Here is a 14,041-nt window from a genome sequence, read left to right on the forward strand (position 1 = left end):
TTTGTGGGGACATGTCTACACTGTGCCTGGAAAATCTCGCTTTTGAATACTTCCCACTGATTTGACATTGTTTTCCCTTATAGCAGATGGATCCAGTCCACCTTCGCCAGTTTACCTCCCAGCTTTGTAAAATTTGTCATCCCCAATATAGCACTTTTACTCCCATTCCATCTTTGTCCTTTTCCATTTTGATGCTAAATCTAACTGTATTATGGTCACTATCTCAAATGCTACTTCATCCACTTGCCCAACTTCATTTCCTAAGGCTAAATTACACCCCTTTCATTGGGCTTGTTCCGTGCTGGCTGACAAAGTTCTCTTGAATGCAGTTCAAGAATTTTGTGCCCTCTGTACCCTTCAAACAGTTCATATCCCAATTGATATTAGGGTAGTTGAAGTCTCCAACTATTACTGCCCTATTGTTTTTGCACTCAGAACTTTTCTTACATATTTGTTCTAACTCAACTCCACTATTTGGGGGTCTATAGTACACTCCTAATAATGTGGTTGCCCCTTTTTTATTTCTGAGCTCAACCCATATGGCCTCATTGGAAGCTTCATTTAGTATATCGTCCCTCCCCACAGCTGTGATTGTTTCTTAACCAATAATGCTACACCCCCAGCTTTTTTAATCCCCCTCTCTATCCTGCCTGAAAACTCTATATCCAGGTTTGTTGTGCTGCTATTCTTGTCCTCTTTAAGGCAAGTTTCCATTATAACGATGATATCATGCTGCCATATGTCTATCTGTGCCCTTAGTTCATCGACTTTTTTGCTATACTCCTTGCATTTACACATACATCTTTTAACACTGCCAAATTCATGTGCTGTACACTTTTTAACCCGTGCTACTGTCTTTCAGAGTCACTCACAAATTCTCCATCTCCTGTTGCCTGCTCTGAATTTGCCCTCAGGTTCTCAGCCTCCTGCCAATCTAGTTTAAACCTGCCCCCACCCTCCCACCCCCAACAGCACTAGCAAATCTCCCTGCGAGGATATTCATCCCAGTCCTGTTCAGGTGTAGACCACCCAGCTTGTACAGGACCCACCTTCCCCAGAACCGGTCCCAATTCCTCAGAAATCTGATACTCTCCCTCCCACACCAGCTTTCCAGCCATGCGTTCAATCACTGTATTCTCCTTTTTCTATACTCACTTGCACGTGAGACTAGGACTGATCTTGAGATTACTGCTTTAGAGGCCCTGCTTCACAATCTCCTTTCTGGCTCCCTAAAGTCTGCTTTGAGGACCTCATCCCCTTTCCTACCTAAGTCGATGGCACCAACGTCAAAATTTTCATTCATGAGATTTGAAATTCCAATGTATTTAATTTTAGAATAAGCAGATTATGGCTTCATTAAAATAACCCACAGAGGAATTTGATACAAAATGTTAATCAGTGAACTAAAAGTAGACAGCAGAGTAGCTCTGAGTGCCCAAAAGCTTTTTAATGCTGAAATGTTTTTTCACAACATTTTTATAGGTTTTAATCAGGTATTGTCCCTTGGTTGTACACCAGTATTCACATTATTTTTCTTCATAAATTACTATTCCAATCCTTAGCGAGGCAAAATCAATTTTAAGTTTTAAGGGGATAATTTTCATAAAAGGTCAATGAGGCAATGAATGAGTTTTAGACAGAATTCTGATTAATTTTATATACTATTTTGTGCTTCCCACTGTTAGTGTGCGGAGGATGAGGAAACACGTAATCTTGTAAGAACTCATTCTGGACTGGGACCACTGGTCAAGCTTGTCAGCAAGTCTGATAATAAGGAGCTATTAGCTGCAGCCACGGGAGCTGTCTGGAAATGTGCCATCAACATGGAGAATGTAGAAAGGTATTGATTACTTAAGACTGAGAAGCTTCAGTTCTAGAAGGACTCTGTTTCAATCAGATAAATATATTTCCATCATTTCTATCTGTTGCAACACTTTACAGGTTATGTAGCTCAAATAATATTGAGAATCATGGTGAGGAGAGAAATTATATTAATGTTTATTTTTATAGGGTATTTAATTTATGATTTTTCTGGCTATAGTAAACAAAGCCAAATATTCTTTTATATCAACAATGCATGAATAACATGCTGGGTAAAATATTAAATTTTCTATTGGCAAATAAGAATATATTAAAAAGACATGAAGAATTTTCCCTGTTGAGAGTGGGGCATATAGTAGAAATGTGATTTTTTACTCTGCTCTGTAAGGGTAAATTGTAACCTCATGGCAGGGCATATCCGCCACTCTACCATTACCATCAAGCTGAGGGATCAACCCTGGTTCAATGAAGAATGCAGGAGGGCATGCCAGAAGCAGCACCAGGCATATGTAAAAATGAAGTGTCAACCTGGTGAAACTACAAGCAGGACTTTTTTTTAATTCATTCACGGGATGTGGGCTTTGCTGGCTGGGCCAGCATTTATTGCCCATCCCTAGTTGCGCTTGAGAAGGTGGAGGTGAGCTGCCTTCTTGATCTGCTGAGTGTCAGTGAGCAGGTCACTGCATACTTGCATGCCCAACAGTGCAAGCAGCAAGCGATAGAGCTAAGCAATTCCACAACCAAAGGATCAGATATAAGCTCTGCAGTCCTGCCACATCCAGTTGTGAATGGTGATGGACAATTAAGCAACTCACTGGAGGAGGAGGCTCCACAAATATCCCCATCCTAAATGATGGGGGAGCCCAGCACATCAGTGCAAAGATAAGGTTGAAGCATTCACGACAATCTTCAGCCGGAAGTGCCAAGTGGATGGTCCATCTTGGCCTCCTCCTGAGGTCTCCAGCATCACAGTACTGAAGATGTGCTCCAGAACTAGCCTTGCCCCTAGCCAAACACTGGCATCTACCCAGAAATGTAGAAACCCACTCACTGACACTCACCTATTGACCTCTACAGCCTTGGTCCAAACATGGACATAAGAGTTGAACTCAAGAGGTGAGAGGCAGTATAAGGGCATCTGGCATAGCAAGGGATAAATCGGGATTGGGAAACAGTACCGCCTGCAGTATGATGTGAAGAGACACATGACCCTGAGACTAGACTCAGTTGGGGTCCAGACAGAGACCAATGTAGAAGCAAGCATGGAGTTAACTGTATATATGCACATAGTTAGTGCTATCAATAAACAGCTAATGTTCAACCATATTAGCCTCAGTACCACTTTGTTAAACCTACTGGATAGACAACATACAACAAAATACATCAAGGCAGCATTGGACCGATTATGGCTTCAAGGAGCCCTAGCAAAATAGGAGTCAATGAGAATCAAGGGAAAATCACTCCACTGGTTGGAGTCACACCTAACACAAAGGAAGATGGTTGTGTTTGTTTGAAGTCAATCATCTAAGTCCCAGGAGATCACTGCAGGAGCTCCCCAGGGTGGTGTCCTTGCTGAATCATCTTCAACTGTTTCATCAATGACCTTCCTTCCATTGTAAGATCAGAGGTGGTGATGTTCATAGATGTTTGCACAATGCTCAGCACCATTTGTAACTGCTCAGATACTGAAGCAGCCCATGTCCCTATGCAGCAAGACCTGGGCAACATTCAGGCTTGGTCTGATAAGTGGCAACGAACATTCATGCCACACTGGTGCCAGGCAATGACCATCTTCAATAGAAGAGAATCCAACCATCTCCCTTTGACATTCAATGGCATTACCATTATTGAATCCTCCATTATCAACATCCTGGGAGGCTACCATTGACCAGAAACTGAACTAGGTGAACCATATAACTCCTGTGGCTACAAGAACAGGTCAAAGGCTAAGAATTCTGCAGAGAGTAACTCACCACCTGATTCCCCAAAGCCTGCCCACCATCTACAAGGCACAAATCAAAAGTGTGATAGAATACTCTTCACTTGCCTGAATAATTGCAGCTTAGCAGCACTTGATGCTCGACACCATCCAGGACAAAGCAGCCCGCTCAATTGGCACCCAATCACCTTCAACTTTCACTCCTTCCACCGCCAATGTACAATGGCAGCAGTGTGTACCATCTACAAGATGCACTGCAGCAACTCACCAAGGCTCCTTCAACAATGCCTTCCCAACCTGCAACCTCTACCACCTAGAAGGATAAAAGCAGTAGATACATGGAAACACCGTCACCTGCAAGTTTTCCTCCAAGGCACACATCATCCTGATTTGGAACAATATTGCTGTTCCTTCACTGTCGCCGGGTCAAAATCCTCGAACTCCCTCCCTAACAGCATTAGCAATGGGTGTTCCTACAATACATGGACTGCAACAGTTCAAGAAGATGGCACACCAGCACTTTCTCAAGGGCAATTAGGAATGGGCAATGAATGCTGGCCTAGCCGTGACACCCACATCCAATGAGCAAATGAAATAAAAGATACTGGCCAGAATTTAGACTGGCTCTGCGACAGGTGGGCAGCCAAACTCCACCGCCAAAACAGGGCCAGCTGCCATTTTGAGTGGGCGGGCCAATTAAGGCTTGCCCAGCGGCCTGCCCAATGGGAAGCGCTATGCACTTCCTGTGCGGGGGGGAGGGATTCCCCATCTGTCAATGTTCGCGAAAGAGTGCAATGCTCCCTGAGACTAAGTGCTGTCTCAGGGATAGTGCTGAATGTTTAAAAAACTTTAAAAATAGAGAAAGAAAAACATTATTAACATGTCCCCCTTATGTGACACTGTCACACGAGATGGGGCATGTTAATAAAAATGAACTTTTTAAAAACTGAGGTGAAACCTCATCCCGCCAGTGAATGAGGTTTTATCTTTATTCAGAAGACCCTGGGGCACCTGGCCTGCCTGCCAGCCTTAAGGTTGGATGGGCAGGTCTTTCAATGAGCTTAATGATCCTGTCAATGGCCTCAATTGGCCATTGACAGGTTAGCAGGCGGACAGCTGATTTCGCTCTCCGCCCGCCTTCCTAAAAATTTAAACGAACTGGGATGACGTCAGGGGTTCCTCCCGATGTCATCCCGTGTCATTTTCCCATTGGTGAGTGGGCCCCGCCCTCAAATCGCCGATGGGAAAACTCTGGCCACTGGGTGCATCGTTAGTTCAGAACACTGCTGAGTTTTTTAGGCAGTCAGACTTGTTGTATGTTGTCTATTCAGTAGGTTTCACAAAGAGGTCCTGAGGCTTGTATGGTTGAACATTAATTGTTTATTGATAGCATATAACTATGTACGTATATAAAGCTAAATCCATTTCATGCCCATTGCATTACTGCCAGCCCTCATTTTAATCATGCAGTTCTTTCAATTGGCTGAAGAGTCCACCAGAGTCAGACATAGGCCTCTTGAATAAATGGAAATCGGAGTCCTTGATGCAAATAGGATCCTAATGCCATTTTAACAGGAAATCATTTGTACCACCCTGTACGCAACTGGACAATGAAACCTAGAGGGATTGGTCTCTTGGAGTCACTGAAGCAATAGTTAAAAGGATGCTTAACTACAGGGTATTGGATCACAGATTTTGTGGGCCATTGTGATGTTTAGAGTGCCAGGAAAGTTTTCAGTTTCCATTTTGCTTCATTCTGACATTTTTGCTTCTCTTATTCTGAATAAGCTCTATCTATGCCTGCCTTCATAAAGAAAAGGCTCCTAACATGTTGAAAATTATCCACATTTTCAAGGATCTCATTGTTGATATTAACCACGTTGATTAAAATCAACAGTGAGATGGTTGAAAGAGGATCTTAGTTTCCTGAATGTAAAACTATTCAGCATTCCCATTTTTCTTGCCTCCAGTGAGCGAGCGCAGCCTTCGGCCAGGCTCTTAAACCTGAGACTAAGGTCATGGTTTATTGGGCAGCGGTGATCCTTACGCTCCTATATACTTCGGAGACTTGGGCAACCCACAGCACACATTTCAAAACATTGCAAAAGTACTATCAGCAGTGCCTTTACAAGATCCTCCAAATCCAGTGGCAGTCCTACAGCAGTATCCTCTCTCAAGCCAACATGTTCAACATCACTCAAAATCAGCTCCACTGGGCAGGACATGTTCGTATGTGTGACATCAGATTCCCATAGCAACTTTTCTACTCTGAACTCGGCCATGGCAGGAGCCTCCCAGGAGAACATTGGAAACACTTTAGAGATATCCCTTAAAGTATCCCTGGAGAGATCAAACATCTGTGCCAACTCATGCGAGTTGCTGACTTGTGATTGACCAAAATGCAGAAGGTTTATTTGGAAAGGCATCAAACGCATCAAGAGACTTTGTTGAGTCCATACAGAGGGAAAGTCACAGTGTTGAAAAGAGCGCATAGACATCCAAACATCTCATCTGCCCACCCTTTAAAGCTCTGGTTATAAGAGAGTTTGCATATGGCGCATTGGACATATCAGCCATCTCAGAACCCATCAAACTGGAGTGGAAGAAAGTCACCCTCAATCCCAAGAGATTTTCTGCTGCTTACAATGGATATCGTTAATACCAGTTTCATTTGAATGGAGGAAAAGGAAAATTACTTGCCATTTTAATTCTCTGGTTCTCTTCCCCATTCGGACCTCTCTGTCCTTGGAGTCCTACATTGTTTCATAAGCTCGAGGAAGTGAGATTGGAAATTATGGAGGCACTGGCCATAATTTTTCAATCTTCCATAGACTCAGGGGTAGTGTCAGAGGACTGGAGAATTGAAAAAGTTACACCCTTGTTAAAAAAGGGAGTAACGATAAGCCCAGCAACTACAGACCAGTAAGTTAAACTTTGGTGGTGCAGAAACTTCTATAAACAATAATTTGGCACAGAATTAATAGCCACATGGGCAAATACGGGTTAATTAAGGAAAGCTAGCGTGGATTTCTTAAGGAAAAATCATGTTTAACGATGCTTGGAGTTTTTGAAGAGGTAATGGAGTGGATTGAAGAGGGCAATGATCTTGATATGATGTACATGGACTTTCAAAAGGCATTTGACACAGTGCCGCACAACAGAGTTGTGAATAAAGCTTTGGCTTATGGAATAAAAGGGACAGCAGCAACATGGATACAAAATTGGCTGAGTGACAGGAAACAGAGAATAGTGGTTAATGGATGTTTTTCGGGCTAGAGGAAGGTTTGCAGTGGAGTTCCCCAGCAGTCAGTGTTGGGACCCTTGCTTTTCCTATATATAATAATGACTTAGACCTTGGTGTACAGGGCACAATTTCAAAATTTGTGGATGATGCGACTTGTAAGCATTGTGAACTGTGAAGACGATAGTGTAGAACTTCAAAAGGACACAGCCAACTTGATGGAATGGTCGGAAAGGTGTCAAATGAAGTTCAGTGCAGAGAAATGTGAAGTGATTCATTTTGGTAGGAAGAACATGGAATATCAATATCAAATAAATGGTACATCTCTAAAGAGGGTGCAGGAGCAGATGGACCTGGGTACACATATGCATAATTATAGAAGGTGGCAGGATAGGTTGAGAGTGTGGTTAATAAAGAATGCAGTGTCCTAGGCTTTATTAATAGGAGCATTGGGTATAAGAGAAAAAATGTTATGTTGAACTTGTATAAAAAACTAGTTCAGCCTCAGCTGGAGTATTGTAACTTGTCCTGAGCACCACACTTTAGGAAGGATGTGAAGGCATTGGAGGGAATGCAGAAAAAAGTCACAATAAAGATTCCAGGGAGGAGAACTTCAGTTATGAAGATAAATTGGAGAAGTTAGGAATGTTTTCCTTGAAGAAAAGAAGGCTGAGAGCAGATTTGATAGAAGTATTCAAAAACATAAGGGTCCTGGACAGTGTAGATAGGGATTAACTATTCCCGCTGTGTCCTCCAAGAATTAGAGGACACAGATTTAAAATAATTGGCAAAAGAAGCAAAAGTGATATGAACCATAGGACCATAGAACACTACAGCACAGAAAAACAGGCCATTCGGCCCTTCTAGTCTGTGCCGAAATATTATTCCGCAAGTCCCATTGACTTGCACCCAGTCCATAACCCTTCAGACCTCTCCCATCCATATATCTATCCAATTTATTCTTAAAATTTAAGAGTGAGCCCGCATTTACCACGTCAGATGGCAGCTCGTTCCACACTCTCACCACTCTTTGAGTGAAGAAGTTCCCCCTAATGTTCCCCTTAAACCTTTCCCCTTTCATCCTAAAACCATGTCCTTTCATGTTTATCTCTCCTAATCTAAGTGGAAAGAGCCTACTCGCATTCACTCTGTCTATACCCCTCATAATTTTGTAAACTTCTATCAAATCTCCCCTCATTCTTCTACGCTTCAAGGAATAAAGTCCTAACCTGTTTAATCTTTCCCTGTAACTCAACTCCTGAAGACCTGGCAACATCCTAATAAATCTTCTCTGCACTCTTTCAATCTTACTGATATCCTTCCTGTAGTTAGGTGACCAGAACTGCACACAATACTCCAAAGGTGGCCTCACCAATGTCTTATACAACCTCACCATAACATCCCAATTCCTATACTCAATACTTTGATTTATGAAGGCCAGTATGCCAAAAGCTTTCTTTACAACCTTGTCTACCTGTGATGCCACTTTCAGGGAATTATGTATCTGAACTCCTAGATCCCTTTGTTCCTCCACACTCCTCAGTGCCCTACCATTTACTGTGTATGTCCTACCTTGTTTTGTCCTTCCAAAATGCAACACCTCACACTTTTCTGCATTAGAAAAACTGAAGAAAAACTTCTTCAGCAGCAAGTGGTTGAGGTCTGGAATTTACTGCCTGACAGTGTGGTGGAGGCAGGTTTAATCAAAGCATTCAATAGGGAATTAGACTGTTATCTAAAAGGAAGAATGTACAGGGAGAAGGCACGAGAATGGGACTCATTTGGAGAGCTGGTGCAAACACAATGGGTCAAATGGCATCCTTCTGTGCTATAACAATTCTGTAAAGATGACCACTTCATCTTTCGCTCAGGCACTTTGCATCATTCAGTCTCAACACTGAGTTCAACAATTTCAGATCATAATCTCTGCTTCCTTTTTTGTTTTTGCATGGGCCATCTCTTGGTAATGATTCTGCATTTTCCCATTTACACTTTGCCCAGGCGCATCTTTTGTTTCCTTAATGCACCATTTCCACCCTTATTTTGCTTTGCACCTACCCTCTTTTGCAATTTAATCCCTCCTGCCTTCTACTCTATCACAGACCTTCCTTTTTATTCTTTTTCTCCACTCCCTCCTTTTTTTGCTTTTACACGTGCTTTAAAACTATTACATCTCTAACGTTTTCCAGTTCTGTTTCTCTGTCCACAGATTCTGCAAGACCTGCTGGGTATTCCATTTTCTGTTTTAAATTGATATTTTCCAACATCCACATTATTTTGCTCTTCTACCACTCTATTGTTGTACAGCTACTTTCCATTCACAGAAACAGAATCATGCAAGTTTGTGCAGGTTACCCTGGCAGCTGTCAAGGTGCATTTATCCTGTGACACATAACCATCCCCTCAATGTGCAACCCTTCTACAAACATGACAGGATGGCTGTTGACGAACAAATGATACCTCTACATATGGCTCATGATAAACACTTCAATACCCATCACGCCTGAGAACACGGGCATAGTCATATCCATGGTACCCTCAGGATGGTTATTGACCACAACAACAGGCTGCTGAAGCAAATTTCCAAGTGTCAGGATAGATCAGGGAAGCTTCTGCAATATGCACCGCAAAACTCCTTCAGCATCATAGTTTTTTGCTGGATTCTTAACAAACTAGTGACAAAGAAAGCCCTATATTGGCGAAGTACAGCAACAGTCTTAAGCAAAAAAGACTCGAAGGAGGTGGGAAGAAGTAGAAGATAGAGGACTATCTCAACACCTTACAGGAAGGGATGTGAAGGATGAGTTAATTGCTCAGTGATTCCAGTGAATTGCTCATTCCGCTGTTCTGAAAACTTACATAACATCCCTTAACATCTCCGCACTAACAGGACGGAATCTTATTTCCTTTGAAAATATTCTTCCTTTGGGAGCAAATGCAACTCTTGTTCTTGACAGTCTGAGTCTTGTCAACCTGCGAGATCTTTCTGGAGACAGCCATTAAGAGACCATCTCCTGGAGCCTCGTGCAATTAAGGTTGACAGGTGGGTTCCTGAGGTTGCAGGCTCAATCAGGGTGCCTGCAGATTTGGAATGCTAGCAGCCCCATTGGGAGAGGCAGCAAGGAGAGCGCAAGGGTGCCTCAACATGGAGGTACTTGTGGAGGCATAAAACAAAATTAAAAATGATGAGTGCCAAAAGTGGCTTGCCTCTTGGAGTGGAGGGGGAACCCCTCTGGTGTATCTGTTTGGGCCGTAGGTGTGGCGGCATTGAGGCATGGAGTCTCCCACTATGTTGGTCACCTGGCCTGCCGCCTGGAAGCTGCCTCCATTGAGCTACTAGGCTCGACAGCTCACAGGAGGCCACTCTGCTGCCAGGGAGATTCTGGTAGTTTTCCCATTCCCGTAATTATCCTCATAATTGGTTATTATTGGCCACTGGCCTCCAGCAAAGTTTCCCGAAGGTGGGAACACAATGGGCTGCTGACTTGACGTCAAAAGTTCTGCTTTCCTTCCTAGTCAAGCCTCTAATCTCACCTCAGTGGGTCTCAAAATATTCTGTCCAAAGACTCAAGTAACATGTTAAACCAAAGCCCTGTCTGTCCTCTCAGGCTGATAGAAAAATTCACGTGGAATTAGTTTGAAGAACAATAGAGTTTTCCCTGGTGTCCTAGCCAATATTTATCCCTCCATCAATATCACTAGAGTAAATCATCCATCACCTTGTTGTTTGTATTAGGTGCTGTCATTCCTATATTACAACAGTGATCATACTTCATAAAAGTTCTTCATTTGATGTAAAGTGCTTTAGGCACGGTAATTTGAGATCATGAAAGGCACAAAATCAACACAAGCCCTTTCTTCCTTCTTTACGTCATCACAACTCCCTTAATTCTGCTTTAAAGAGCGTGGGCCAGGATTTTGTCCTCATCGGGCGGGCCCAACGGGAAGCTGACCGCCGCCCATATTCGGGGCCCAACCGCAATTTCACACTGGTGGGCCAATTAAGGCCCAGAGCTGCCTCAGGGGGATGAAGATTTTAAAAATTAAAAATAAGGAACTTTAAAATGTTACAAGACATGCCCCCTCATGTGACTCTGTCACATGAGCAGGGGCATGTCATTAATGAAATGTTAAAATTTTAATTTAATTTTTAATAGCTGTTGGAAACTTCATCCCGACCGTGGATGAGTTTCCTTAAAAATTCAAAGGCCACTTGGCTTTTTTGCCTGCAGGGAAAAATTTAATTCAATTATTACTTGAATGGCATTAATAGATCTTTTAATTGTTGGCGGGCATGCTGCTGACTCCCGCGCGTGCCCGCTGACCAAAATATCATGCGAGTGCGTGATGATGTCAGGACGCTCACCCGATGTCATCATGCGCCATTTTACACTCGTTCGGGTCAGGCACCCACCCAACGAGCTAAAGATTCTGGCCATGGAAATCATTCAGCTAACTTACACATCAATGACATGGTAACAATGCAAACTCTGAAGCTGTAATGAATCCACACTGCAGTTTAAAGTGACATACGAGATCAAGGTTAATTTAATTCCAACAAAATAATTGTTCTTTATTCATTTCCCATCCAAGTGTTACCTATGATACCTATCATAAGATCATAAGAAATAGGAGCAGAAGTAGACCATTCAGTCCATGGAGCCTCCTCCCTGATTCAATAAGATCATGACTAACCTGATTGTGACCTTTACTACATTTTCCTGTTTGCACCCCATAATCATTGATTCCCTTGTCGATTAAAAATCTGTCCAACACAGCCTTGTATATATTCAGATGACCCAGCCTCCACTGCACTGAAAGAGAACTCCAAAGATTAACAATCCTCTGAGCAAAGAAATTCCTTGGGCTGAATCTTACAGCCCCATTGCATCAGGGGCATGTCCATAAAATGCGGCGAGCCATTCAAAAGTCCATTGATTTCAGCGGAACTGTAAAATCCCGCCATCATAAAATTCCACCCCTCCTCATCTCGGTCTTGAATGGGAGACCCCTTATTTTGAAACTAGTCCCCTAGTTCAAGATTCCCCAAGAGCGGAAACGTCGTATCAGCATCTATCTTGCTCAACCTTTCCTCATAAGGCAATCCCTTCACCCTAGGAACCAGCCTAGTGAACTCTCTCTGAACTGCTTCCAATGTAAGTATATCCCTCCTTAAGAAAGGAGACCAAAACCCTAGTACTCTAGGTACAATCTCAACAATGCACTATACAGTTGTAGCAAAACTTCCCTACTTTTATGTTCCATTCCCCTTGCAATAAAGGCCATTTGCCTTCCTAATTACTTGCTGTACCTGCATGCTAACTTTTGTTGATTGATGTGCAAGGACACTGTTGTGATTCTAGATCAGACCCCCAGGTTTTTGGTTCGATCCAATTAGGGATCAATAACTTTTTGTTTTAGGTAGGCAAAGTTTGAGATTCAAGACACTTGCTGAGTGAATAAAGCCACAAAATTCCATGGGTTTGAACAAAAAAACTTTACTACACAGGGTCAGAAAGATAAAACAACGTACAATATCATTCTTATGCTCTGACATTCAGAGTAAGTATGAGGTACAGGTGAGTTAACAAGCCAATTGTGGTCGAACACACCACACTACACAATAAATGACAGATGTGACCAAGACAGAGTTCATGGATTTCTCAACAATCCACACAGACATCAGTAACACTGTGAGTCAACCAATCTCACTGAAACCCTGTCTGTCTCACGAGGGATTCTAGTAATCACCTTCGAAGATCTCGCCTTGGAATTCTCTCTAAAAAGTTACTCCAACTCAGACAACATTAATGGTGGCCCACCTCATAGTGTTTCAAGCTCATTTCCCAAGATTCCGCTACCCTGGATTCCCCAGTATGAACCAAGCATCAACTCACAAACACAACTTCAGATCTATGGCCATGCGAGCAGAAGACTACTGTTCCACCTTTGCCTTTATGGCCCACAGCATGGAGTCACCAACCTTCAGCTGCTTTCTTGGATCTTCAGGGTTTTTCTCCTGAGCCCTGTTAAATTACCAGAGCTTCCCCTCAGCTCTTGTCACTTAAAGTCTGCTACATGCAGCTCCTTCCTTATTTGGAGCCTTTTTTCCCTGCTGCTCCCTTTTTAACTGAACTGAGTCCTCTTCCTGTCGATGTCCCCTCTCTGACATTCTTCTTTTGCTACCTCTCCCTGCCCCTTCTCCCTATCCCTTGCCTTGGACTCTTCTCTATGGAACTTGGCTCCCTGTCACCTGAGCCAGGTTTTCACGTTATTCTTCTTCTTGGACAGGCGCGGTGGACCCGAAGAAAGTAAAAATGTTGTTCTGTGCTCCTACAGCCCTAACCATACTATTCGCCAGCACATTGGTCCCTCTTTACCCAGTACATCCTCCTCTTTTGCCAATGCCCAATGAATCGAAAACCATTTCTCCCATACTAATTTTTGAGTTATGTATTCAGCTCTCTGATCTTAGTTGCCCTGTGCCGAAATGCTTGTGACTGAGATAGTAATCCAGGGATTATTACCTTTATGGTTTTGCTTTTTACTTTAACCCCTAGCTGCTCATACTCCCTCAAAAGAAACTCTTTCTTACTCCTACCTATGTTATTGAACTCACGTGGAGTACGACAACTGGATCCTTCCTCTCCCTCTCAAAGTTGCTCTCCAACCCCAAGAAGATATCCTTAACGTTGGCACCAGGCAGGCAACACATTATTTGGCACTCACACTCTCAGCTACAGAGAAAAATATCCACTCTTCTAATTATACTTTCTCATACTGCAACTACATTCTTTTTTACATCCCCCCCACTTGAATGGCCACCTTCTTCAAGGTCACACCATCACATTCTCAAGGGCAATTAGGGATGGGCAATAAATGCTGGCCTAGACAGCGATGCCCGCATCCCATGAATGAATAAAAAATTAACCCCCTGCACCACAGTCCTGTGGTCAGTTTGCTTATTGTTCCTGTAGTCCCTGATCTCGTCCACACAAGCTGCAAGAGCCTCGAACCTGTTGAACAATTGTAGGGCTGAG

The 14,041-nt window shown here is 43.0% G+C and overlaps 1 protein-coding gene across 1 annotated transcript in view; it reads left to right on the forward strand.

The window, feature by feature from the left end:
- The window catches only part of odad2 (outer dynein arm docking complex subunit 2), a 469,867-nt gene that overhangs the window by 241,980 nt on the left and 213,846 nt on the right, over positions 1 to 14,041 (forward strand). Inside the window, exon 15 of the mRNA XM_041183936.1 lies at positions 1,686 to 1,840. Within this exon, the coding sequence (XP_041039870.1) occupies positions 1,686 to 1,840 (155 nt within the window). The remainder of the gene's footprint in view (positions 1 to 1,685; positions 1,841 to 14,041) is intronic.

The sequence above is a fragment of the Carcharodon carcharias genome, chromosome 3 (genome assembly GCF_017639515.1).
Source record: "Carcharodon carcharias isolate sCarCar2 chromosome 3, sCarCar2.pri, whole genome shotgun sequence".
Classification (NCBI taxonomy): Eukaryota; Metazoa; Chordata; class Chondrichthyes; order Lamniformes; family Lamnidae; genus Carcharodon; species Carcharodon carcharias.